This window comes from Acomys russatus, chromosome 5 (genome assembly GCF_903995435.1).
Source record: "Acomys russatus chromosome 5, mAcoRus1.1, whole genome shotgun sequence".
Lineage (NCBI taxonomy): Eukaryota > Metazoa > Chordata > Mammalia > Rodentia > Muridae > Acomys > Acomys russatus.
The window spans coordinates 62,849,410-62,876,996 of record NC_067141.1 but is presented as its reverse complement, the minus strand read 5'-3'; the positions used below and the strand labels follow the sequence as shown (position 1 = coordinate 62,876,996).

Sequence of the window (27,587 nt, the reverse complement as noted above, 5' to 3'; positions counted from 1 at the left end):
AGGAGGGTGACAAGAAAAGAAGCCAAACCTGTGGTAGGAGTCGATCTTAACGAGGGTTGTCTGTCCAGCGGAGGAGTTTTACTGAAGTGGGGGGTGGGAGGAACTCTCCGCATAGAAGTGTGGAGTGTGCCTTTTCCCAGCCACAGTGTGGAAAACAAGGCAGAGAGAGGTGACACTTGTGGGCAGCATGCAGGAGACCATCATCAGCAGGTCCTCAGACAAGACGGATGGATGGAGTCAGACTGCTCTGGTTAAAGGACTTAACGGCAGCGCCAGTTTATTTTCCTAGAAGTACAGAATATCTTTTATACAAGAAAGTAAATTAATTTCACATCCTCCTTTTATCCCCAGAAGGTATTTGGCAAAGATTTTCCTGGCCCATACATAGGGATCTCTTTGTAGACGGCTGCCAAGTCTGTGTGGGTCTGTTATGAATCCACCGCTCATGCGCGGTTTAGTAGAAAGGGAAGTCCGCTGCTTTCTCTCCGTGACCAGTAACCACAGGAGTCACGTTCCTCCCTCTGCTCAAGAACACAGTTGCAATTTAGAGAATTAGCTCCGCCCAGAAACGTGGTCTGTATATTTTGTGCTGCAGTTAGTCTGGGTGGTGATGGTCCCTTCTCCCACCCTTCCTCCTCCGTGCCCCCACCCCACCCCTGTGACTGTCATCGTCACAACGAGCATTTTCTGAGTGCCTGCCTTTAGTCAGGAGGCATTCCAGATTTCACCGACATCTTAATTTAATCCTTGCTATACACTGTGAAGTATATTACTGCTATATTAATTTATAGATGAAGAAATAGCATTCTGAGGAGTTCCCAATTGGCTTTCCCAGGGTTCGACAAGTGGGCTGGGTATGCGGCTCAGTTCGTTTGAGATTGCCTAGCACAAGTGGAGCCCTGGTTTGGATCACATGACACACCCCAGATGTGGTAGGGGGTGCTCTCAGCAGTTAGGAAGTAGAGGCCGGAAGATCAGACTCAAGGCTATCTGTGGCTACACAGTGAGTTCAAGGCCAGCCTGACATAAAAAAAAAAGCTTGTAAACACACACACACACACACACTCAGAAGAAAAAGGAGGAAATTGAAACTAATGTTCTCTCACTTAGGCGTCAGATACCATTATTTACTTAGTTATTAATTCAATTTAAGAGGAAATACGATTTCTCATTTTAAATTTGCCCAGTAGTTCATTGAATGCATAAGGCTCTGGGATCAGTAATCAGCAACAGACACATTGGTTTTTAAAAAATATTTATTTACATGTGTGTGCATATGTGAGTGTGTGTGTATGTGTGTGCAGATGTCTGTCTGTGCGTTTCTATAGCACATGTGTAGAGGTAAAAAGAAAACCTGCAGAAGTCGTTTTCTCCCACCGTGTGGGTGCCAGGGACTGAACTCAGGTCCTTAGTCAAATGCTTTGGCCTGCTGAGATATCTTACTGGTCCAAAAACTGTCCTTAGATGTGTCCCCAGCCAGCGATCGCTCAGGCAGCCAGACCCTGTGCTGCCCTCATTTCTATCCTAGAGCAGGTTTATAAGCTGCAAGACTAAAATGCTTATTAAAATATGAAGTTCAGGAAGCAATTGAGAGGAGGGGCTGGTTACACTGTTTAGACAGCTGCCGCTTTCCGAGTTTTTGTGTAAGCCTTTGCCAGGTGAGTGACTGAAGTACTGAGATTGCTGGAAGTAGAAGAGACACGTTTTAAAAATTAAAATAACAATAAAAATCCCAGTATATGAGTCAGGAGCGTTCATGTGTTCCCAACGGTGGCACCCCGAATTCCAGAACAGTCTCATTCTCTAGAGGAAGCCAGCACCTCTTAGCTCTTCCTTTGGTTCCCTCATTTTATTTTAAGGATTTGTCTTATTTTTTTCCTTTACTTTTACTTTATGTGGATTCAGTACCCAAGAAGACCAAATTGATCCCCTGGGACTCCAGTTAAAGATGGTTGCAAGCTGCCATATGGGTGCTGGGAATTGAACCTGGGTCCTTTGCAAGAGAAGTGAGTGCTCTTAATCACTGAGCTGCCTCTTCAGCCCCAGAATCTTTGATTTTAAAACCTTGTAATACCTTAGTGCTTTGAAAAAGATTTTGAGGGCCAGGTATGGTGGCACACGCCTTTAATCCCAGCACCGGGAGGCAGAAGCAGGTAGAATTGGAGGCCAGCCCGGTCTACAGAGCAAGTGCCACATGGTAAGAAAAGAATTTTCTTTTCTTTTAGAATATCATCCGACAACTGACTCCCTTCTGTGCAGATAATCATATCTTTATGAGGTGTTGGTCTGAGTGCGTCACATATATTAATTCATCTAAATGTCACTATGGCTATGAGCACATTCTTGTAAGCTTGTCATACATATGTAAAAGTTAAGATACAGATAAGCTCAGTGCCTTGTTTTAAATCCTGGAACTCTAGTGAGGGATGGAGCTGGGATGTACATCCGGCTGACCCCGCTCTGTGGTCTGTGCCTTAAACGGATAGTTTCTATTTGAAGATGACATGACAACCTTGAAAGCACTGCTAAGAAAATGATGCCGAGACCTCATTTTGTGTAAGTCTACTGAACTCGAACTGTCCAGAAGAGCCAAGTCTGTACAGAAAGTAGAATAGTGCTTGCCAGGGGCTGGAGGGGACAGGGCCTGCAGAGTGGGAGGAAGGGAAAGGTAGGAGAAAGGTGAGATAGTCTCTGCGTTCATCTTACGAGGGAAGCGGGCGCTTATATGTTAAGTCTGACAAGGCCTTTTACAAGAAAAGAGCACATAGGCTGGGGATGTAGCTCGGTGATGTGTTGGCCTCGCACGTACAAGGTTTGATCCCCGTATTGGGGGCAGAAAGGGAGCGAGTTGGGGTTATAGATTGTTTTCTCTTGGGGACATAGTATGGACATCTCTAAATACTTGCAACTCAAAATCTTTGGCTTAAAGGGGGCTAGCATCCAACCCAAAAATTCAAAATAGTTAATGTTTGAAAATGTAGTTACCACATTAACAGAATAAAGGCGAGTACATGCTCATCTTGATGCAGAAAAAGCATTTGCTAAAATATCAACGATTTATTCATTTTTGGTTTTGGTTTTAGTTTTGTTTCGGTTTTTTAAGACAGGGTTTCTTTGTGTAGCCTTGGCTGTCCTGGACTCGCTTTGTATAGATCAGTCTGGCCTCGAACTCACCGAGATCTACCTGCCTCTACCTCCCAAGTGCTGGGATCAAAGGCGTGCGCCACCGTGCCCCACTCTCATTTTTGTTTTTTAAAGTTTTCTTGAAAGATTTCTTTATTGTTTTTTAGTTTATGTAAAAGGGTGTTTTGCTCTCGTGCAGATATGTGCACCGCATGCACGCTGATGCTGTTGGAGATCAGAAGAGAGCTGTGGACCCCCTGGAGCTGAGTTAAGGTCTAGATTGAGCTGTCATGTGGATGCTGGGAACTGAGCCCTGGTCCTCTGCAAGAACCACTTAGCCCCTGAGCCAAACAAAATGATGTGTAGAACTAGACAGAAGAAAAGACTCACCTCTGATCCCCCAGTGTCCGTATAAGAATCACTGTGTTAGCTGCTAGCGGGACGGGAAGAGGACTTTGGAGTCTTTAGGACAGTGGTCCTCAACCTGTGGGTCATGGTCTCTTTGAAGATCACACAAGCCTTTCACAAGGGTCACCTAAGACAGTCAGAAAACACAGATGTTTACATTATGATCATAACAGTAGCAAAATTATAGTTATGAAGTAGCAATGAGAGTAATTTTATGGTGGGGATCACCACAACATGAGACCTGTAGCATTAGGAAGGTTGAGAGCCACGGCTCTAGGACAGAGTTAATTAGTTGGCCAGTGATTATATGCATTTGCTATTTGTAAGGCAATTAATTAGCCTTCCAGCTTCTGTCAACTGCCAGCCATTACCATTAGTGTCTGTAACATAATTAAAGCACCTCTTCCGTTCTCTCATGGCAGCCTGTGATGTAAGTCTTTCCCTCTAGTTTGCTCTTATCCCAACTGCTATTAAAATAATGTGGTAGCTGGAAAGATGGCTCAGCAGTTAAGAGCACCACCTGCCCTTCTCTTCCAGCCTATCTGGGTTAATTTCCCAGCACCAACATGGCTGCTCACATCAGTTTGTAATTCCAGTCCCAGTGGACATGACGCCCTCTTCTGGCCTCTGCAGGCAGTGCATGCATGTGGTGCACAGACCTACATGCAGGCAAGACACCAAACTCATGACATTAAAAACAAAAAACAAACAAACAAATAATGCTAACCTCAGATTAATCAGCTTCTTGCATATTGTTGCCCACTTTCAAACGTCCATGTATGTCAGGTGACCCTGCCCCCCACTGTTGAATTCCCTTATCCCGAGGAGGGTTAGACTTTGTCTTCTTCTTCTGTTCTTTTTTCTCTTTTCTTTTTTGGAGACGGGGGAAGGGCGTGGATTGAGACAGGATATTACTATGTAGCCTTAGTGGGTCTGGAACTCACTATGTAAACCAGGCTGGCTTGGAACTTGCGGCCTCTGCCTCCTAAGCGCTGGTATTAAAGGTGCGTGCCTCCATACCGGGCCCTTCTTACTTCCTTGTTTTGTCATCCTGCGCACTGCTTGTGCCCCAGGTCTTGTTGCTGTGTGTCAGCCCCACGTGCAGTGCTCCCCTTCTCCATCAGAGGCCATCCTGCGTGCTGTCTGGTCTTGCCATTCTTGTCAGAGGCTGTCTAGTATTTGTCTTACTAAAATTTAGCTTAAAGCAATCATAATAATTTCTCCTTCTTTACTCTTGTGGGGAGCAGCACCCCTGACCAAATCCTAGTGAATATTGCTAACTCCTAGTGTGTTTTACTCAGTTATTACTAATAAGTAAGGCTTAAGTCAAAATTGTAAGAAGTGAATGTGAGCCGAGACTTTGAAATAGTGTCGCTCCTGATAAGGTGTGGCCCCTGTGTGTTTGGGGGAGAGGAAGGGCTGATCACCCTGTGCTAGGATTAAGTCCTTGTTCAACTGTCTGAGCCACTCACTGCACTGGCTATACTGCATCTTGGTATATTTCCTTGTTCAACTTGAAAAGGAGCTACCAGAAGATTCCACACTTCTGTCAGTGTGGTAACTTTAGCCTCTGTCAAGAGGCCAGTCATTCTTGCTGTTTGTGTAAAGCTATAAGCCTTTTTTCCATATTGCTTGCATATTGGTACTCATAAAATGACCCAAATCCCTACCCTGGGAACACGTATACAGATTTTTAACTCCAGCCAGCCAGTTTTCTCCATGTTATTTCTCTCTGAATCTACAGTTTTCTTAATTCTTTCCTTTATTGTGCCTTCCCAAAACACCAAGCACACTTAGAAGGCTAATGTGGGCTGGAAGATAAAGACATTCCTGGTGTCCTTTGAAATCTTCTCTGGCTGAAAGGCCGGCTCCTCCTTAAACCAGCAGATAAGAAAAGAAACACAATGCCCATGCCCCAGATCTCGGTCACAGGTGTCCTCCTTGCTGGGAGCACGGTGGGAAGATGCTTTTGGAGCCACTCCTGAGGAAAGTCCCCAGAGTGCCTGTTTTCACTTGTCCACTGTGCTCTTATCTGCAGCCTCACCCTGAGGTTTCACCTCAATCTTGACTTGTGCAACTGCTATGGTATAGATTATGTGTGTGTTACATCTGCACTGTAGTGGAGCTGTTGATTTCAGTGTGTCATTAAGCCTAGCTCAGACATGTCCCGTTGGTGTAGTTGTGAATCAGTGGTTTTCAAATGTCTGTTCATAAATGAGATTCGTGCATGATTTAAGAAATGTCAGTCTGAGAGCATACCTAAGGAACTCCTAGGTTAAGCCATTGGGGAAAAAAAAGTTTCCCCATAAACGTCTTGAAATGTTGTGGACATCAACATTAATTATGGGGCCTCGCTCCGTTAACACAGTTTCATTCAAAAGGGAAAATTGATGTAAAGGCGTATGGGCACTTTCTTTTTTAAAAAGAGATTTAAAAGTATTGCCAGCTCACTGGGTGAGGGATGGAAGCCTGACAAGACAGTTTTTAGGGGACCTGGGTGTCTTCCTGAGTGGTGTTCACTTCAGATCTGAGGACCAAAGGGCCCTTCTGTGGTTGACAGAGGCTCAGCCCCCATACCGCATCCCACGGGCTGAGGCTCTGCCTTCTTCCTCAGGACAAGTTGAGATGTGACACTGTTGCTGTCAACTGTTATGACAGGTTGTTGCTGCAAATTCTTTCATTTTTCTACCTTAGTTTCTTTCATCATCCCCTCCAAGCCAGACTGTGGTTCCTTCATTCTCCAACGTTCCACAGGCTGCAGAGCCAGAGCTCATTAGAGATGGAGTGGTGTTGAGGAAAAGCACTATGACAACCCCTCCCCCACTGGTGGGGTCCCCATAGTTTGCAGCTTTTACTTTTCCGGTTTGCCCTTTGGTGATTTTGCTGAGGAATCGCCTGGCAGCAAGTACTGACCTTCTGTCCAGTGTCAACTCCGGTGACACAGAGCAGTGGAGGAAATGCTGTTTTCCTAGCTTCTCTCATTTCCTTCCTTCCTGAAGCTGGCCTAGACTTTATCTTTTGACATCTCCAAGCCTTCTGCACAGAGGAGAAACCACACTGGTCTATGGTGTCAGGAAAGACAAGCACACTTCTGTTTGTGAGGTTGGACGTGTCTCACTGCAGGCACTGACATCTTTATAATGGATCCCCCGAAGGGCATATTTCCTGGAGAATTCAGTTACGAAACTGGGGAAATCTCAAGATCTCCTTCCCTAAAGTGTGCCCGGACAGGGAGGAGGAACAGCAGGCTGCTGCCTTTCAGTCAGGGAGACCCCTTCAGAGGATTTGTTCTAGGTGTAGACGGTGTCACCATGCCGTGTGAGAAAATATGCTGGCTCAGTGTTGAGGGGAGAATGACGAAGAGCTTAGGCATTAATATTTTTTTAAAGCCTGTTCTAAATTTTGTGTGTTGAGTGTTGCGTTGAGTGTTCCGCCTGCTTGCGTGTATGTGCGCCACGTACATGTGTGCTACCTATAGAGGCCAGAAGAGGGCGCTGAGGCTTATGCAACTAGAGTTACAAGCTGCTATGGACCGCTGTGTGGGTTCTAGGACCAAACGTGAGTCTTCTGCAAAAGCAGCAAATGCGCTTAACTGTTTAGCATCTCTCCAGCCCTCTAATGTGTTTTTAAACCTTCAAAACTCATGTCCGTGGTGTCCCTCACCTTGATTTACAGCAGTAGAAGTGTGAAAAGACCTCATGCTCTACTCCACCCTCGGTTTCCGTTCTCTTCAATGTAGGGTCGCCATGCATGGAACCCTAGAAATCCTTGGGGCTTGTGTCACCATGGGGCCCAGCAGAAGTGGAGAGTATACTCCAGTCTGAGGATCTGAGGAGGTCCAACTCGGAAGGCATAGGTTTAGGGAAAGTAATAAAGGCTTGTACTTTATACCAAAGCCAATAGGGAGCCACCCTGCTCCTGGGTCAGGGGATGGAATCGTTACTTGACTGGCAGGAAGTGCTGTTTGGTGACGGTCTCCTGGCTGTAGCCTTTGATGGGACTGCATGCCACCTCAGTCCAGCAAGGAGGAAACCCCGGCTTCTCCTGCCTCTGCCTTAGACCCCTCCTGTGCTGTCCCATTGGTTGAAGCCGGCAGGAATCCAGAGGCAAGCACCTGGATTTGGTGCTTGAGGTCGCCTTGGGGCACAGAGCAGACGGGAGGACAGAACCGGAAGGGCTGATGTTCTGCATCCACAGTGTGTACCCAGTTCAGACCTTTACCCCAGAGGCCATGCTGGAAATTACTCATTAAGCTGGTTGAGATCAGTATCTATTGGGGTAAAAGTTTACAGCTCACGATCTCAGATGGTTAACAGTGTGTCCCGACTTGTGGATATGTTGTGGCCCAGACCTTCTTCTGCACACAATCATGTTTTATAATATGTTAATAAGCATATTGGTTTTTCTTATTGTGGTAAGTGAATATAACATAAACTGTACAATTTTGAACATGGTAAGTGTACAGTTTCATTAATTCACTACCATCCACCTCCAGAACTTTCTCATGTCTCCGCTCTGAGCGGTTGTACACCCTTGGTGCTCGCTCTCTGGCCGTTTCCTTCCTCCCCCTGCCTGGGCACTGCCATGCTTTCTGTCTCTGTGGCTCTGTCTGCTCTGAGCACTTCAGCGAAGTGGAATCTTGCAGTGTTGTCCCTGTGTCTGCTTACTTCACTTAGCGTTATATCTTCAGATTTCATCCACATTGCAGTATGTCTTACTATTTTTTTCCTTTTAAAAATGGTTGAATAATTGTGTGTGTTTAGCGCAGTTTTGTCTACTCGTCTACTGATGGATACTTGGGTTGTATGACGTGTAAAATTTTTTTGTTGTTTTGTTTTGTTTTTGTTTTTTGTTTTTTTGAGACAGGGTTTCTCTGTATAGCCCTGGCTGTCCTAGACTCTCTTTGTAGACAAGGCTGGCCTCGAACTCACAGAGATCACCTGCCTCTGCCTCCCGAGGGCTGGGATTAAAGGCATGAACCACCACCACCTGGGCCTGTTTTATTTTTATAACTTTAGTTTTCTTTTCCTTTCTTTTTTGTTTGTTTGTTTGTTTTGGTTTGGTTTTTGGTTTTTCAAGACAAGGTTTAGTACTGGCTGTCCAGGTCTCTCTTTGTAGACCAGGCTGGCCTTGAATCCCTGAGTGTTGGGATTAAAGGCATGCACCCCCATGCCTGGCATAACTTTAATTTTCACATGTCCAGGGCTGAAGAGATGGCTCAGTGGCTAAGAGCACTTGGCTGCCCTTGCAGAGGACCTGGGTCCACTTTCTAGCGCCCACATGGCAGCTCACAATCATCTGTAACTCCAGTTCCAAGAGATTCACTTTCTTCTGGGCTGTGGTGCACATGTGATACGTAGACATAAAAGGAAGGAAAGCATTCACACATATAAAACAAAGACTTCAATGTTTTACATTCCTTTGATTATTAGAGTGACAAACAGGAGCGCAGTATTTAGTCCATTGTTTTTCTCCAGTGAGACCCAAGCTAGCTTTGAATAATTCTTGTCTTCCTAAAATACTATTATGCTTCTTGTGCCTTAAAAGAAAAACAGCCTTATATTCATTTCTTTTCCTCTTCTGCCTCCTCCCTAAGTAGTTGACTTTTAGTGCTGTAACAACAAACTTGAGTATGAAGTAAAAGGGAACCAGCCAATTCTTTTATTGAAGATCTATGCATTTTTTTACGCTCTTACTCTTAAACTGTTCTCTTTTGGTTTGTTTTGTTTTTTTGAGACAGAGTTTCTCTGTGTAGCCTTGGCTGTCCTGGACTCACTTTGTAGACCAGGCTGGCTTCGAACTCACAGAGATGCACCTGTCTTTGCCTCCCAAGTGCTAGGATTAAAGGCGTGCAGCACTAGGCCCAGCTTTTAAACTGGTATTTTCAATCAATGGGAAACTTTTTCTTTTTTCTTAGAGTTTAGGGTGTGTCTAGCTTGTACATGGAAGACTAAAATGTTGATTTGCTAAATGTGGTCTTTGCCAACTAAATCTAAGATGCAGCACTTAGAACCCGACACACTGATATTTTTCTGTGGTATTGTCTGCTGAGTTTTCAATAAAGTCACAATCAGTGTGCATTTGGAAAAAGAAGTTTACATGCCCAATCTAATGTCACATAAATCTTCAAGATGATGTACAGTGTCTGTGGAGTGGGACTGGAGGAGATGTAGGCTCACACAGGAGAGAGGGGCATCTGTGGAGTGGGACTGGAGGAGATGTAGGCTCACACAGGAGAGATGGGCATCATTTGGAAGAAATAGTGATGGGAAGTGTTCAACTATGTGGGGAGATGCAACCTGCTTTGTGTAAGAGAAAAGCGGGGCTTTGTGGTGCACACCTTTAATCTTAGCGCTCAGAGAGGCAGAGGCAGGTGGATGTCTGTGAGTTTGAGTCCAGCCTGGTCTACAAGGCAAGTCCAGGACAGCCAGGACTATTCCAGAGAAACTCTGTCCTCTTAAAACCAAAAAGCAAACAAACAAAACAAAAAAACCCCACAACTTTACTCAAAATCTGGGCTGCGGGGATGGCTCAGCAGTTAAGAGCACTTGCTGCTCTCCCAGAGGTCCTGAGTTTGAGCTGGGCGTAGTGGCACACACCTTTAATCCCAGTACTTGGGAGGCAGAGGCAGGTGGATCTTTGTGAGTTTGAGGCTAGCCTGGTCTACAAAACAAGTTCAGGACAGCCAAGGCTACACAGAGAAACTCTGTCTTGAAAAACCAAACCAAACCAAAAAACAGAGATCCTGAGTTCAGTTCCCAGGAACCGCCTCTTCTGGTGCGCATGAAGACAGCAATACTCATATGCATAAAACAAATAAATACATCTGAAGGAGAGAGAGAGGGGAGAGGGGGGAGGGGGGAGGGAGGGAGGGGGCAGAGGGAGAGAGGGAGAGAGAGAGAGAGAGAGAGGGAGAGAGGGAGAGAGAGAGAGAGAGAGAGAGAGAGAGAGAGAGAGAGAGAGAGAAGGGAGAAGGGGGGGGGTGCATATAAACAAGGAAGTGAGTCTAGGCAGGAGAGTGCAGCCCAGGGCCTTGCATGCTTTTATTGAGCCACACCCCTGGCCCCAGTTGGACTATTTGGATTGGGTAGGACTATCAAGTGCCTCAGGCAGAGTGAAACAAAGTTTTTTAAAATTAAATGTGGCCAAACAAGTGTCCTGGGGTTTTTGTGGGTTTTGTTGTTGTTGTTAGTTTATTTTTTGTTTTTTTTTTGGGGGGGTATTTTTTGGTTTTGGTGTTGGTTTTGGGTTTTTGAGACAGGGTATCTCTGTGTAGCCTTGGCTGCCCTGGACTCACTTTGTAGACCAGGCTGGCCTTGAACTTACAGTGATCCACCTGCCTCTGCCTCCCGAGTGCTGGGATTAAAGGTGTCCGCCACCACGTCCAGCTGTTTTTGTTTTCTTGAGACAATGTTTTTCTACTTAGCCCTGCCTGTCCAATGTCACTATGTAGATCAGGCTGATCTCAAACTCACAGAGATCTATCTACCCGCCTCTGTCTCGCTGAGTGCTGAGATTAAAGGAATGTGCCAGCACAGCACCCCACATTTATTCTTGTGTATGTATGTGTTTGTTTGTGTGTATGCATACACTCACACATACATACTCATAGGTGTCTAAGAGGCCAGTTCCGGGTGGCAGTGAAGCCACCTGACAGGGCTGCTGCGACTCTAACTTCGGTACTACAAGAAGAGCAAGTGGCCTCAGCTGCTGAGTCATCTCTCCAGCCCCAGACACGTGTAAAGACGGAGAATTAAAGAAGCTTCTTGCCCAGCTGTCATGGTCTTTATTGTACCAGCGTATTTGTGCCCCTCCAAGAGGGGAATATGCTTCATAGCCTTCCTTGAGTTCATAACGGTGCGGTGTTTTGAGCCACCCAGCTGAGCATCCTTCGAACATGTTTGGGAAGGGACAGCGTGGGGCGGCTAAAGTACGCTTTTTGGGTTCTAGGACTGGACCATCTCCTGCACATTTTGAATGTCCTTGCCGTGCCATTGGAGCCAGCCTGAACTAAGAGGCATTGACCCTTGATAGCCCACAGGGGGTGTGGCTCCGTCAGTAACGTGCTTGTTGTGCTGGCATGAGGACCTGAGTTCAGATCCCCAGCAATCACGTAAAAAACCAGCACTTGTTGCATCTGTCAGCCCAGCACCTGGGGTGGCAGTGTGGTGGCCTTGCTGGCCAGCAAGTCTAGCCTAATTGGTGAACTCCAGGTTCCGAGAGACTTTGTCTCAAAAGATAAGATGGAGAGGGTCAGCGCGATGGCCTGGTGGGCAAGGGTGTCTGTCATCAAGCCTGGTGACCTGAGTTGCAGCCCCAGAACCCACATGATGAAAGGAGAGAAGTGATGACTGGAAATTGTCCTCTCACCTCCAGTGGGTCCTGTGGCGTGCATGTAGCACGTACCCATCCACATACACATACAAATAAATAAACAACGCATTAAAAAAAAACCCTAAAATATAGGACCCCTGACTTCAACCTCTTGTCTCTGGTACATGTACACACACATGTGCATATGCACTTGCACACGTATCACAAACACACACACACATACCTTCATGGCAGACTTAAGACATCCCCTCCCCTTAGATCAGTGGCTCTCAACCTTCCTAACGCTGTGACCCTTTAATACAGTCCCTCATGTTGTGGTGACCCCCCCAAACATAAAATTATTTCATTGCTACTTCATAACTGTGATTTTGCTACTGTTATGAAGAGTCATGTTCAGATCTTACATGCAGGATGTCTGATATGCAGCCCTTTGGGGGGTGTCAACCCACAGGCTGAGAATCACTCCTAGATGGCTGACTCAGACTCTTTCCTTCTGAGGTTGGTGCTTAGGTTCTCCTCAGCAGGAAGGAGCTGCTCAGGGATGGAGGCTGCATTGCTCACTACAGCAGAGGATGGAGGCTGGATTGCGCACTACAGCAGAGGATGGAGGCTGGATTGCTCACTACAGCAGAAGCTGGAGGCTGCATTGCTCACTACAGCAGAGGCTGGAGGCTGGATTGCGCACTACAGCAGAGGCTGGAGGCTGCATTGCGCACTACAGCAGAGGATGGAGGCTGGATTGCGCACTACAGCAGAGGACCTAAGTGCTGATGTTCTCAGCCCCACCGTGGTCGGAGGGGCACTGTTTCAAGAATTGTGGTAAAAGGCTGGTCAATGACTAGTCTGCCCACTGGAGCCAAATTTTCATCTTGCCTGGGAATTGACTGACTCTGCTTAGCTAGATAAATATTTGCTGACTATGTTCATAAATTATAGAAAATAAGAAGAGTTTACATTCTAAGCAACTAATGTAAAAATTGATATTTAGGAAAAGATTCATTACTGATGTTTTAGTGGGCAGAAAAGAACTTTAATTTTGCCTGAGCAGAAAAAGGTCCTCAATTTAAGAAAACAAACAGTAAACAAGTATAGATCTGGGTGTGATGGCAGATACCTGTAACCCCAGCACTGGGAGGCTGAGGCAGAAGGATTATCATGAGTTCAAGACCAGCCTAGACTACACAACAAGATCTTGGTATATCTAAATAATAATAATTTTAAAAATTAAAAATAACAACAACAGCAAAGAATTCTGGTTAAGACACGTATGCCTGGGCTGGAGAGATGGCTCAGAGGTTAAGAGCACTGACTGCTCTTCAAGAGGTCCTGAGTTCAATTCCTGGCAACCACATGGTGGCTCACAACCATATATAATATGATCTGATGCCCTCTTCTGCCTGCAGATGTACATGGAGGCAGAGCACTGTATATGTAATAATAAATAAGTAGTCTTAAAAAAAAAAAGACATGTATACCCAAGTTTGGTGGGCATTTTTTGATTTTTTTTTTCAATACATAAAAATAGCAAATGATAAATGGATAGGGGCCGGGGAGTATGTGATAGAGTCTGTGTGGGCAGGTGTTATGGCGTAACCGTGGCAGGGAGCGGAACTGCGGGCTTAGGTACACGTAGTTGAGATAGTCCCACCACGTTCCGTTGCTTGCTTAAGCTCCCCATGCTGACATTGCTACAGACCTGCAGGCAAACAGGCAAAACCCGCTTCCTTCACACTCCTTTGGACTTTGCAAAAGGGTCTGGAGAATCATCTTTCTGAGGATATTTATATTTCAAATGCAGAGTAATACCTTAGAGGAGGAAATAGGTGTTTGCTGGGAAGAAAGGGTGGGGTTCCACATCTTTTTCTTGGCCCTGGCACATGCTGTATTGGACAGTAACTTCCCCAGCCTGTCGGTCCTGTAGTGTCTTCTGCAAACCTCCATCTAGAGTTGGAACCGCCTACAGAAGCCACTTTTGAAACATACTCACAAGCTTCTAAAATGAGCCCGGCGTGGGTGACAGTAGCTGCTTAGTGTGTGCAGGGCAGGGGTGGCACCAGGAGAGTCCATCCCCTAAGTATAGTGGGAGATGTCAAGCCACACCTAGCTGCACTGGTGATTCATGGAGGCTGCGCCTTCTGCGACCTTCTAGGGTGTGTGTTTCTTGGCCTCACACACTCCTCCCTGCAGAGTAGAAGGTCAGTCGGTAAAGACTTGAACTGAGCCAGACTCTCCTCTGCGTGTGAGTCATTTTCCCGTAATGTGAAAAGGTGGCAAGAGGAGTGTTCACGTCGTTCAGCTCTCAGGACTAACGTGCAAGGAATCGGTGGGTTTGGCCTGGTTTCTTACTGAACAGTTCAGAGAACGAGCCACGCAGTTAGTCAGGCAGTGAGTCCTTTGCGAGACCCCTGTCCTGGAAAATGCTGTCCACCCTGGCCCCATCCTGAGGACTTGTCTTAATAACGTAGATGACTAAGAGATTTGCCAAATATCATGCTGCATTTTCTGTTTTTAAAAATGCTTAGACACTACCCTTCTGCAGAAATCTGACATCTGGTGACTTTAGATGGCCTGGGAGATAGCCAGAACATAAGAAAGGGCCCTCAGAGCACATGGAAACTGTTAAAAAACCTCCAGTGCCAATGTGTGTCCTTTACCTCTGCAGGGGAGTACCAGCCTGCCAGCCAGAGTTTGTTTACTTTTATTTGTCTGGGAACATTTAGTAATGCTGGTGCTGTAGATTGTAAACAGCACACTAGAAAGTGGGTTGAGTTGGGTGTGGTGGTGTAAACCATTAGCCCTAACATTTGGGAGGCAGAACCAGGTGGGTCTCTCTATGCGTTCAAGGCCAGCCTTGTTTACATAGAAAGTTCTAGCCAGGGCTGCACAGTAAGACTCAGTCTCAAAAAACTAAAGGTAAGAGGTGGTGAAAAGGGGGCTGGAGAGATGGCTCAGAGGTTAAGACACTGGCTGCTCTTCCAGAGGTCCTGAGTTCAATTCTCAGCAACCACATGGTGCCTCCCAACCATCTATAATATGATTTGATGCCCTCTTCTGGCCTGCAGGCGTGCATGCAGGCAGAGCACTATACATAATAAATAATAAATAAATAAACAAAAGGGGGTGAAAAACAGGTTGGGAGGGGTGGCTAAAAAGATAATGCAGAGGATAAGCACACTGGCTGCTCTTCCAGAGGACCCAAGTTTAAGTCCCAGCACCCACATGTCAGCTCACAGCCATCTGTGACTCCAGTTCCAGGGGATCTGACATCCTTTTCTGATGGATGCCAGGCACAGGTGGGGCTCATGGACATATAATAGGCAAAACTCCCATATGCATGAAGTAAAAATAGATAAATCATTTTTTTTAAAAATGAAGCTGATGAACTACATCTGCTGAACGTAGAAGCAGGGCAGCGCTGTGAGAGAGGGAGAGAGAGGCCTGAGGGTCTAGACCTGTCTAGGGCTGCAACTGTGCTGAAAAGCAGCATAGTACTGTATGGCTGGGCAGTGAGCTTGCTCCCAGCAGCCCGAGAAACCGTGTTCATTCAGCGTCTTTGAAAGGCGTCAGGACAGCACAAGATGTGTCTTGTCTCCTTTCGCTTTTTTCATACCAGGTCTGACTACATAGCCCAGGCTGGTCTAGGTCTCAGAATCCCCGTCTCAGCCTCTTGGGTGCTGAGATGTATAGGCATGTGCCATCACACTTGGCCCCGCCTTGTGCCTTTTTGTTTTGTTTCTGTTTTTCCAGACAGGGTTTCCTTGTGTAGCCCTGGCTGTCCTGGACTTGCTTTGTAGACCAGGCTGGTCTCAAACTCACAGAGATTTGGCTGCTTCTGCCTCCTGAATGCTGGGATTACAGGCATGCTCCACCACTGCCTGGCTCCATGTACCTAATTTTAAACATGTTCAAAATTAGATAACCATGTTAAAGTCAGACATTGTGACGTGTTTCTACTACTTGAAGACAGTTTATTTTCTGGTGATGAGTGACACAGATTTGAACTTGTAGTTAGTTGTGGGAATGGTTTATTTATAATAAGCACTAATGTTTATTGAGAAGCTACTATTTATATAGTTTATTGAGAAGCCAGTCATGCCCTCTGCATGTTCACTCAGCATACTGGGTAAGGCTTTAGAGACAGACAGACAGACAGATTTGGATTCCCAGTCTGTCTCTTACTTAAAGTTTATCACTTCCTTGAATCTGTGTCCTCATCTGCCAAATGTGAACCAATAATACGTGGGCAGGACCGACGGGGAGCACAGTACAGTGTGTGGCATGAGGAAGCACTGTGTCAAATATTGGTCATTGATCCTTATCACTACAGCCATCCTCACGGGGAGCACTGTGAAAGTATTAATAGCACCACTTCTTGGGCCCCGGAAACGGAAGGCTGAGAGCTGAAGTGATGTGTCTGGGGTGAGTGAGCTAACGGACGGGAATGCTGGGGGTTAGATTTTGCCCTTTGTCATCGTGGAAGCCTGGTGTTTTACATGCACTGTGCTGCCTCTTCAGAGTATAGTTATATAAATATTGGATTGGGTTTTTTTGTTTGTTTGTTTGCGTGCTTGCTTACCTGGTGCTCATTTCTGTAGACCAGTCTGGCCTCTTAGCTCAGAGATCTGTGTGCCTCTCTGCCCTCTGAGTGCTGGGGTTAGAGGTGTGCACCACCCGGCAGAGCTAACTAGACGCTTTTAATACATGCTAGTAGTAGAGCGCTTGCCTAGCCTGCACAAGGCCCTGTGCTCTCCCCAGAGTACCACAAAAGGAAAAATGAAAGCAGAAAGCCTGCGGTAGGAAGGGGACAGGGGGACAGTAGCCACTTCTCTTTTTTGCTGTCATCTATAGATGTCCTAGTCATCTCATTATTGAAAAAAAAAAAATCCCGGTAATACAAGAATAAGCTACTTTGGCCCAACAGTAGGAATCAAATGTGTGATACTTAATTGTGTAGAATGGTTACAGTATCAATATACTGAACTGTTAGGTGCTTCCTACATTTTTTTTCCACACCAGAGAAAGTCACAAACAACGGTTATAGCTATCTTATTATTTTCTTTCCATTAGGCATTCCGTTCTTTTGAAATATTTATATATACTTTGTGTGTGGGTGTAAGCAAGTCAGATGACAACTTGCAGGAATTGGGTCTCTTTTTTTTTTTTTTTTTGTTTTGTTTTTGAGACAAGGTTGCTCTGTGTAGTCTTGGCTGTCCTAGACTTACTTTTTAGACTAGGCTGGCCTCGAACTCACAGTGATCCACCTGCCTCTGCCTCCTGAGTGCTGGGGCCAGGCCTTTATTTTTAAGATGGATGTGTGTATGTGTGTGTGTGTGTGTGTGTGTGTGTGTGCGCGCGCGCGCGCGCGCCATGTGTATGGTACCCCAGATCCCAGAAGAGGGCTTTGGATTCCCTGGAGCTAGAATTACAGGCAATTTTAAGCCACCTGACATGGATGCTAGAAATCAACCTCCTGTCTCCTGGAAGAGCTCCAAGCACTCTTAACTGCTGAGCCATCCCCCAGCTCCTGTTTTTTTCTCCTGCCATAGGTCCTAAGAGCCTAACTCAGGTTGACAAGCTGGGTGACAGGCACCTTTATCAGCTGAGCCACTCACTGGCCTGACTCAGTGCTTTCTGATGAGGTTATGGGAAAAAAAATCTCCCATCTTCAGTAACTAAAGGAGTCTTTGAGGAGAATAAAGAAACGCTTGGGTCCTGGGCAGCCTGGAGAGCTTGAGTTGCCCCCCCCCCCACCCCCAACACACCTGAAGCCCCTGGGAAGACATTTGGAGAATGTTGGTTTGATCGTGGCTGAGCATTCCCAGGTGAACACACATGCCCTTATTTTCTAATGCATAGACACAGCCTTAGCTTTCCAGCCCCGCCCCCACCGCCTCCCCCAAGAGCAATGGACCCATCATGCATTGCAACAGTGCAGGGCGAGTCACAGGCATCTTTGAACCAGAAGCAAACCTTGATTTGCTAGTACTAAATGTCCCCTATAGACGTCATCTCTAGCCCTTTCTCATTCTTTTGACGGACTTCCGTTTTTCTGTGGGATTTTAAATCTTGGTGTGTGGGTCCTGGCCCTCCTGCTGACATCTGACTGTGCTACACTGTTTTGCATGGAATGCCCCCGTGAGTCTGGCCCTGCTGTTAACTCTGTGTCCTTTGACAAATGAGATTATCTAAACTTGCAGAGCCTCATTGTCCTACTCTTACGGTTATCGTGAGAAATGGATGGAATGCTGTAGGTAATATACAGTCTCTGGTTTTAAATACTGTATTTTCAAAGTGCCACATTTGCCTAGAACTTTAAACATGTTAAAACGCTAATCTCAGTCCCTCCCTCTGCACATTGAAAGGCTGCGTTCCCTGACTTGGATCTTCTCTGTCTCTATACTTCAGGTGTGTCGTTAGTTTTTGGTAACCAGTTAGTTAGTTCACTTGTTGTTTTTGTTTTCAACTCTAGAGTTACACTGAGAATCAAGTGAAAATAAAATGAGGAAAGTTGGGTGTGGCGCACGCCTTTAGTCCCAGCGCTCGGGAGGCAGAGGTGGGGGATCGCTGTGAGTTCGAGGCCAGCCTGGTCTACAAAGTGAGTCCAGAACAGCCAGGGCTGCACAGAGAAACCCTGTCTCGAAAAATATATGAGATGATGATGATGGGTTTTTTTGGTTTTTTTTTTTTTTGAGATGGAGTTTCTTTGTGTAGCCTTGGCTATCCCGGAACTCTCTTTGCAGACCAGACTGGCCTTGAACTCTCTCAAGTGCTGGGAGTAAAGGTGTGCGTCACCACTGCCTGCCTGTGAAACTATTATTTTTAAAGAAACAAATTTATGTATTTATATTTTATGTTGTATTTGCACTTTAAGCTTTAGGTTTTCAGGGGACGGGCTTGTGGTGTGTCTTAAGTGTCCGTGCTCCCTCATGCTTTGTGCTTTCCTCTCCAGCTGTGAAGGATGGAGGCTGGCTCTGTGGTCCGAGCCATCTTTGACTTCCGCCCTAGCGTCTCAGAGGAACTGCCGCTCTTTGTGGGGGACATCATCGAGGTGCTGGCTGTGGTGGATGAATTTTGGCTTCTAGGGAAGAAGGAAGATGTTACAGGTAGGAGCTCTGTAATGAAGGGCAGGCCTTCTTGTCATGCAGCACACGGTTGTCTTGACTTAGTCCTTAATCTACACATGCGCATCTGGTTGGAGCATGAGATATGGTGTGACACAGTCCTGGGGGCAGGTTCTGTGAACGTTTACCAACTTTGGGGAAATATGTATTTTCTAGTAGAAGTGACGCTTCTGTTCAGAAGAAAGCAAGGAGCAAGTGTGTGAGAGAATCAGTGGCCCTGATAAGGAAGTGAATACAGGAGCACCGTGTTAACATGGCGCCAAGCGGCTGAGAGCTCCAGTAGGGCTCTGCAGAAGACAAAGGTGTGCAAGGCAGGGCGTTGAGGAGGCCAGAAACTGGTGCTTTCCACACCGTCAGATCGGTGTCTTAGGAATCTCGCTGCTGCTGTTTTAAGACTGATGGCATCGGGGGCTTGAGAGATGCCTGGGTGCTTAAGAGTGCTGTCTGCCATTCCAGAGGACCTGGCAGCGGTCCCTGTACCTGCTGGACCAACCCACTGGCCCAATAAATGTTCTGAATTGTAGTTTCTGTCCTCTGCATACATCTCGTTTTGCACCTTGCTCTTTTTCACAGTAAATTCTCTAATTATTAGCATTAAGCCAGTTTTTGATTCAGGATTTTAAAATAGACTCAGAAAAGAAATTGTCCTTGTACACAGTGTTGTGTCTGTGTCTAACACGTGTGCTTCTGTGTGTGGTTTTTTTTTTTTTTTCAGGACAGTTTCCCAGCAGTTTTGTGGAGACCGTGACAATTCCCAGTCTGAAAGGAGGAGAGAGGCTGTTTGTTTGCATCTGCGAATTCACATCTCGCGAGCTGAATAGTCTTTCCCTCCATCGAGGTGAGCAGGGCATAGTTGCACAATCTTGCAAACGGGGTCTCTTAACGATGCTTACATGGGCTGTTAGCCTCTGCAGAGTCCTCCACAGCACGGATGTGATGAGGGCCTTATGTAGTAGTGTTTTATGATCTTCGTAGTGTTTTCTCAGAAAGGCATTCTTTTTTAAAGAGGTTTTTGTATGTTTGTTTGTTTTTTATTTTTTGAGACAAAGTCTCGCTGTGTCACTCTATATCCCTTGCTTGGAACTTCAAATGTAGACCAGGCTAGCCTCAAACTCACAGAGCTCTACCTGCTTCTGACTCCTAAATGCTAGAATTAAAGTCATGAGCCACCGTCCCAATCTATTTTTATTTTTAACTATGAGAGAGAGAGAGAGAAGAATATGAATATGTGTACATGAGTGTGGGGGTACCTGGGGAGGTGAGAAGGCACAGGACGCCGTGCTGCTGGGTCCAGGTGGCTGTGAGCCTGCTGTGGAGGAACTCCCGTCCTGAGGTGAGAAGGCACAGGATGCCGTGCTGCTGGGGTCCAGGTGGCTGTGAGCCTGCTGTGGAGGAACTCCCGTCCTGAGGTGAGAAGGCACAGGATGCCATGCTGCTGGGGTCCAGGTGGCTGTGAGCCTGCTGTGGAGAAACTCCCGTCCTCTGCAGTAACAGTACGTTTTCTTCACTGCCGAGCCATTGCTTCAGCCCTGCAAGGGTGTTCATATCTGATCTGCAACACTGAGTGTTAGTGGCTGTACATTCTACCTAATAGTGTGGTTTAAAGGCTGTTAGCTACAGGTAAGCAGTATGGGCTCAAGGAAGCAGCTCGTCAGTGTATCCTAGGTCCAGTGTTATCTCTTACTACCCCATGCTGTGGACACATTAGACAGTGTTAATCTCTTCCCCATAAGTACTTCTGTGTCTGATTTTTTTTTTGCTGACAACATTGCTGCTTACTAATGTATGCTAGGGAAGTAATTTTGATGTGACAAGTAAGAGAGAGATCCCACATTGCCCCATGACTGTGCTTTCATTGGATAATGTGGAAGTTCTCTTGAGAGCCAGTTTCAAAGGGGCCCATTTAAACAGATGGTGCTGGCCCCACCTTCAGCATGGGAGTACCTCTCACATTGTACTCCAACAGGCATGGACTTCCAAAAATAGACAGGAAGCAGCCACTTCTGCACATCCTCTTGGTTCCGTTCAGACTCTTCTACATAGACGCAGGGACTAGCAGCGCTGCACACCGAGGACTACGATCCACCTAGATTTGTGATGACTCAATCATCACATCAAAATACAAGGACTTACAAGCTAGATTGTTTGTATTGTAACTGTTCTTTTAGTGTGATGCTGAAGACACAGGCTTAATTCTTTAACACACACACACACACAGAGAGAGAGAGAGAGAGAGAGAGAGAGAGAGAGAGAGAGAGAGAGAGAGAGAGAATGGAGACCAGGTAAACTTCTCAATGCCCTAGCCAATGAGAGGAAAAACAATACTGATTTCATTTATGAGGCTGTGTCTTTGTGCGTGTGTAAAGACGTCTGTGCCAGTCAGAAAAGGACTTGGGTTCCGCGGGAGGCAGAGTCATTCTATGTGGATACTGGGAACCAAACTCTGATCCTCTGCCTGAGCAACAAGCCCTCTTAGCCAGCCCTGAGTCTATTGATCGTAATTAAAAACAAACAGAGCTGGAGAGATGGCTTAGTGGTTAAGAGCACTGGCTGTTCTTCCAGAGGCCCTGAGTTCAGTTCCCAGCAACCACATGGTGGCTCACAACATCTATAATGTGATCTGATGCCCTCTTCTGGCCTGCAGATGTACATGCAAATAGAGCACTGTATAGATAATAAATAAATCTTTTAAAACAAGCAAACAGGGCCAGGTGTGGTGGCACAGGCCTTTAATCCCAGCACTTGGGAGGCAAAGGCAGGTGGATCGCTGTGAGTTCAAGGCTAACCTGGTCTACAAAGTGAGTCCAGGACAGCCAAAGCTACACAGAGAAACCCTGTATCGAAAAACCAAAAATAAAAATAAAAATAATAAAATAAAATAAAACAAGCGAACAAAAACGTCTATGGATGGGTGTTTTGTTTATGTATATGTCTGTGCACCATGTGCGTGCTTGGTGCCTGCAGAGGCTAGAAGAGGGCACTGGGTCCCCCAGAACTGGAGTTACAGATGTTGTGTGCTGCTGATGGGTGCTAGGAACCAAATTCCAGTCCTTTGCAGGAACAGAACATGTTCTTAACTGCTGAGCTGGATCCTGTAGGGCTTATCCTATAACCTGTTAAACCTAAAAAGCTTAACACGGAGTCAGGAAGAAGACGCAGGGATGAAAACACACAGGAGACAGACTGGACAGAGAGAGCTGAGCTAACGCTCAGTGCTTTCAGCCCACGCCAGGCATGACTCATGGTTCAATATGACTTCTGATTTGAGAAGACAAGCTTTCTTGAATGAGGAAGTTAAACTGTACCTTGTCCCTTTCTGTGACGCTCAACACAGTGAAATAATGTTCAATTCTTCTTGTTTCTTTGCGTGGCACATCACATCAGTGATTAATTTTGCTATTTGGAAGCAAAGTTACTACAAAATGAAGGAACGTTTTATGCTGCACACAGTTTATCAGATGTAAGCCTAAGGTTCCCTGATTTCCAAGCCTTGAGACAGCCCTTTTCCTTCATTAAACCAAAAGTGAATTTGCCGTGAGATCTGCATTTCTTTACCCCTGCCCTATATTACTGTTAATGCTTAGCCCTGTGGTATCTTTCTCATTTGTTCCTAAGTACCTTCCATATAGTTGTCTTAGCCAGGGTTACTATTCACTGTGACAAAACACCATGACCAAAAGCAAGCTGGGGAGGAAAGGGTTTATTTTGCTTACACTTCCACATCGTAGTCCATCATTGGAGGAAGTCAGGACAGGAGCTCACACAGGTCAGGAACCTCGAGGCAGGCGCTGATGCAGAGGCCTTGGAGGGAGCTGCTCACTGGCTTGTTCCTCATGGCTTGCTCAGCCTGCTTTCTTATAGAACTCAGAACCACCAACCCAGGGATGGCACCACCCACAATGGGCTGGGCTCTCCCCCATCAATCACTAATTAAGAAAATGCCTTACAGCCAGATCTTCTGGAGGCATTTTCTGAATTGGGGTTCCCTCCCTTCAGATAACTCTAGTTTGTGTGTCATGTTGACATAAAACAATGCAGCACAGTAGTGGTGTAGCTTCTCCTCCGTGTACAGAAAACTTAAAAGGAGAGCTGGAGACTTTTGAGTATTGGGGTGCGAGTCCAGTTGGTAGAGTTCTTGACTAGGGTCACAAAGCGATGGGCTCAGTTGTACTAATCCCAACATTGAGGAGGCAGAGGCAGAAAGATCTGAAGTTCACTCAGCTTCAGCTACACTGCCTGCCTAGGCTAAGTGAGAGCCTGCTGTAGTGTATCACACTGCCTTCCCCCCTTGCCACCCCCCCCTATTGCCTTTTTAGTTGTTATTAAGTTACATTTTAAAAGTATTATTAAAGCCAGGCACTTTAATCCCAGCACTTGGGAGGCAGAGGCAGGCAGGTCTCTGTGAGTTCCAGGCCAGCCAGGGCTGTTACACATAGAAACCCTGTCTCAAAAAACAAACCAAAAAAAAAAAAAAGCAGTATCATTAAGATTAGCAAGAGCAGCTGGACAGATAGCTCAGTGGTCAAGAGCACTGGCTGCTTCTTCCGGAGGACCCAGGTTCAACTCTCACCGCCCCATGTGGAGCCTCACAACCAACTCTATCTCCAATGCTAGAGGCTCCAGCGCCCTCTTCTGGCCTCTTTGGGACTGTACACACATGTAAGCAATACATCCAAACACGCAAAAGAGAAATAATTAAAGTCGCCAAAAGAGAAAAACTGTGTGTTTGTAATGTGTGTTACGGGCAGTATGCAAAAGTGGGTAAGTGGGTAATGTGGCCTAGAGGATAGGAAGGCTGACGGCCCTAGATATGAATCCATCTCTGCCACGTAGTCACTGATGCTGGCCTAGTTGTTTGCAACTTTCAGACCCAGCTTCCTTATGTAAAAGCTGGAGATGATGGTACACCTACCTCAGGGTATCTGCTAGGACTGATGGGCTATAGTGTAAACCAGGCAGAGAGAAGCACTTTGTGGCTCCTGCAGTTTCGACGTGTCTGGGCCTGCGAGCCCCATCATTCTGTGAAGTTGGTGTGTACAGGATGTTTCCCCAGAGTCTACCTAGAATCGGAGGTGTGTCAGTAACTCTTCCAGCAGGTGTCACCCTTCCCCCTTTCCTGAACCCGCTTAGTTGTTTTGACTGCTCTTAGTGTTTGGGGTTCAGAAACAAAACTGTCTTCCAGAAAAGTCCATATGAGTGGCTAGAGTCACCAACTGTCCAAAAAAGTAGAGAATAGAAAACAAAAAGTGATGTAGAAAAAAAGAAAACAAAACAAAAAAAAAACAATGTGGCAAGGAAAAGACAAATGACCAGGAGATTAAGAATAAGACAGGACTGTGTATTATGGGATACCATCCATCATTTCGTCATATAACAGAATATGTTAATCCTTAGATTCGCCAGAAAAACCAACTCCACCATTTTGGGCCAAATTTAAAAGCAAGCTTTATTAAATAGTAAATTCTGAGGAGAGATGGACTTTAGTCAGGACCATTCCCTGGCAGTTCCCAGATGGAATGGCCTTGAACCACGTCTTGCAGGAGCTTAGCAGAACAAATCTATAGGCCACTGTAGTTTCCCATGAGGCTTTGTTATCTCTCAGGGACTATGATTCCCAGCATTCCAGGAAGTTACCTGCTTCCAGGCCAGGTGGGGCTTACAGGTTAATTTGGGACATTGTAAATCCTCGTGACTGTCTGCATCTTCCACTTCTAGGCTACTTCCAAAGGCCAATAAAGTGATAATTTATAAATAAGCTGCTGATGGATCTTTGTCAGTCAAAGCACAAGACCCCTCAATTTTAATGCATGGGTTAAAGTGTGAGGAACCTAAATAAAATATGTGGTCTGCACAAAGCACACAGTCCCCTAGGAAGTTAGTGCCACGAGTGGAGTCAAGGAGGAAGCTAACCCTGAAGAGCCAGACTGCCTGTGTCAGAGCCTAGCTAGACCTCCATTCCTTCCTATAACTTCCAATCCACTTCCTGTTCAAATAAAAAACGCAACCAGGGAAACACGCAGTATGGCAGGGAAATCACATTTGAGCCAACCGCCAGACTGACCCTGAGAGTCACTACAACTTCCACTCTTCTGTTCCCAAGCTTGATCCCACCTTTCCAGGAATTTTTTATATTGGTGTTTTTGAAGTCTAGACCCACTGGGTATCCTCCATTCCTAAAGAATTGCCAAGGCAGGACTCCAGGGGAATAGCTTGCTTGACTAATTAAAACAAGAGATTTTTGAAAACAAAATCAACCCCAACAACCACCCCAAGAACAATTAGGCCTGTAAAACAAAGGCAGTCACCAGATAAGGGGGGGGGGGGAAACAACAAAATAAATTTAAGATGGAGAGTGTTGAACTAAAGTGAAATACCATCTGAATTGTGTGTGTTGGGCGTGGGGAGTGGGATGTTATCTTGTTTTGTTTTGAAAATCCACCTTTATTATCCATGAATAACCAGCTTAATGACAATCTGCCCGGAAATAAAGCTCATCAAAACCACTCTGTCGGGATAGAGAGGAAAACAAGCCCCATTGTCCGAGCTCATGGAGGTCTGGCCAGACAGAGAACACTATGCTCTGTGGCTCCAAGTGAGCCAGGCATCTGAAAGCCAGCAGTGTGGGAGCCGTGGCATGCTTTGATTTCCCTATTCACCAAGAGACCCATTGTGTCTGAGCAGTCATGTCACCAGTGACTTCCCTCCGTGGCCTGGATGGCAGGCCTTAGGGCCACTGGGGGAGGGGAAACACTTGTCATTCTCAGGGACCAAAGCTTTGGCCAGTGGATGTAGGTTCATAGATTAAGGACAACAGAAGCATTGGGACTGTTTTTCTGTGTCTTTAGAACTCTGAGCACAATGAAATAAAGTTCGGAACTATGCACGGTACCTATCTGCCTCTGAGTCTAAAAGGGTATGTCAGGTGCTGTGCGCTATGCCAGATACAAATGCCAGCGCTGAGGAGAGAAGTGGAGATTTCTTTGGTAGACCACAGATGGCACCCACCAGCTCCTAAGGTGTTTTAAGGAAGACTGCTGAGGGTTCAGATGGCGGGAGAGGAGCAATGGTAAAGATTTGGAGTTCAGTAGGGTGTGGTGGTACATGCCTTTAATCCACGCACTTAGAAGGCTGAGGCAGGAGGATTGCATGTTTGAAGCCAGCCTGGAATACCCTATCTCAAAAGCAAGACAAAGTAAAAAACCCCTTTGTGTGAGACTGGGTCTCAAATCATGGGTGGGGTCTTGAAGGATGGTGGAAGAGCGGAAGGGTGTCACCGAAACCTGAGCCCAAGCTCAGCTAGGGCAAAATCAGAGTAGCCGCCCACTGCGTTCTGGTAAAGAAACTTCTCCTGAGTGTGTACAGAACAAATAAGTTTTACTGACTTCAGGCGCTAAGAATAGGATTGTTCCTAGCACCTGGGGGTCTGAGGCAGAATTGACACAAGTTTCCGGCCAGCCCATGCTCTGGAGTGAGACCCTAGCTCAGAAAACAGAGATCATTTTACTAGGAAAAAAAACTGGGGAGCAATGGGCTCGTATGTCTCGTGACTAAAGTTGAAGCAAGAGGATATGGTGAAATCGGCATAAATCATTAAAATAGTTTATAATCATTCAATAGGCTGGAAGAAATAATGTTTGGGATAAAATTTAAAGGGGACGACAGTGGGAATTAGACTAGTATAGGCTAGAGTAGACTATTAGCAAAGAGAAGTAATAAATAGAAGAAGTGTTTTTAAAAGGAGAAATTAGAGGAAACAAGCAAGTTAGCAATGTGAGCCAATTTGAGGTTCAGGAGAACATGGATGACTTTGGAAAATGAGGCCGAAGAATGATCATCAGTAGGGACTGGACACTGAGTGCTCACTGTGCAAAAGGGAGCACCTCAGACTCTCAAGACACAGGACAGAGGTGTGCCATCACTAACGCACTTACATGCACTTGGGAAGGTAGTACACACAATTAAAAAAAAAAAAAATCAAGGCCAGGGAGCAGGCCTGTAGTCAGAGAGGAGGCAGAGGCAGGCGGATCTCTGTGAGTTCGAGGCCAGCCTGGTCTACAAAACAAGTCCAGGACAGGCAAGACTACACAGAGAAACCCTGTCTTGAAAAACAAAAAACAAACAAATGGAGAACGGGGTTATGAGAGGTTCCCAGCACTTACACGGTCACTCACAACCATCTCTAATTCTTGTCCCAAGGGATCTGACTCCCTCTTCTGAGCTTCTCAGGCACTGCATGCATCTGGTGCGTAGACACATATGCAGGCAAATACCAATGCATATAAAATAAAATAAAGAAATCTCTTTTAGGGGCTGGAGAGGTGGCTCAGAGATTAAAGGCACTGTCCGCTCTTCCAAAGGTCCTGAGTTCAATTCACGGCAACCACGTGGTGGCTCACAACCATCTGTAATGTAATCTGATGTCCTCTTCTGCTCTGCAGGTGTACACACAGACAGAGCACTATATTCATAATAATAAATAAATCTAGGGGCTGGAGAGATGGCTCAGTGGTTAAGAGCCCTGACTGCTCTTCCAGAGGACCCCGGTTCAATTCCCAGCACCCACATGGCAGCTCACAACTGTCTGTAACTCCTAAGATCTGA

General features: G+C 46.0%; 1 protein-coding gene across 1 annotated transcript in view; it reads left to right on the top strand.

The window, feature by feature from the left end:
* Dnmbp (dynamin binding protein) overlaps positions 1-27,587 on the top strand; it is a 95,043-nt gene that overhangs the window by 14,061 nt on the left and 53,395 nt on the right. Inside the window, exons 2-3 of the mRNA XM_051146613.1 lie at positions 18,815-18,968; positions 19,702-19,824. Coding sequence (XP_051002570.1) covers positions 18,824-18,968; positions 19,702-19,824 — 268 coding nt within the window. The 5' untranslated portion in view covers positions 18,815-18,823. The remainder of the gene's footprint in view (positions 1-18,814; positions 18,969-19,701; positions 19,825-27,587) is intronic.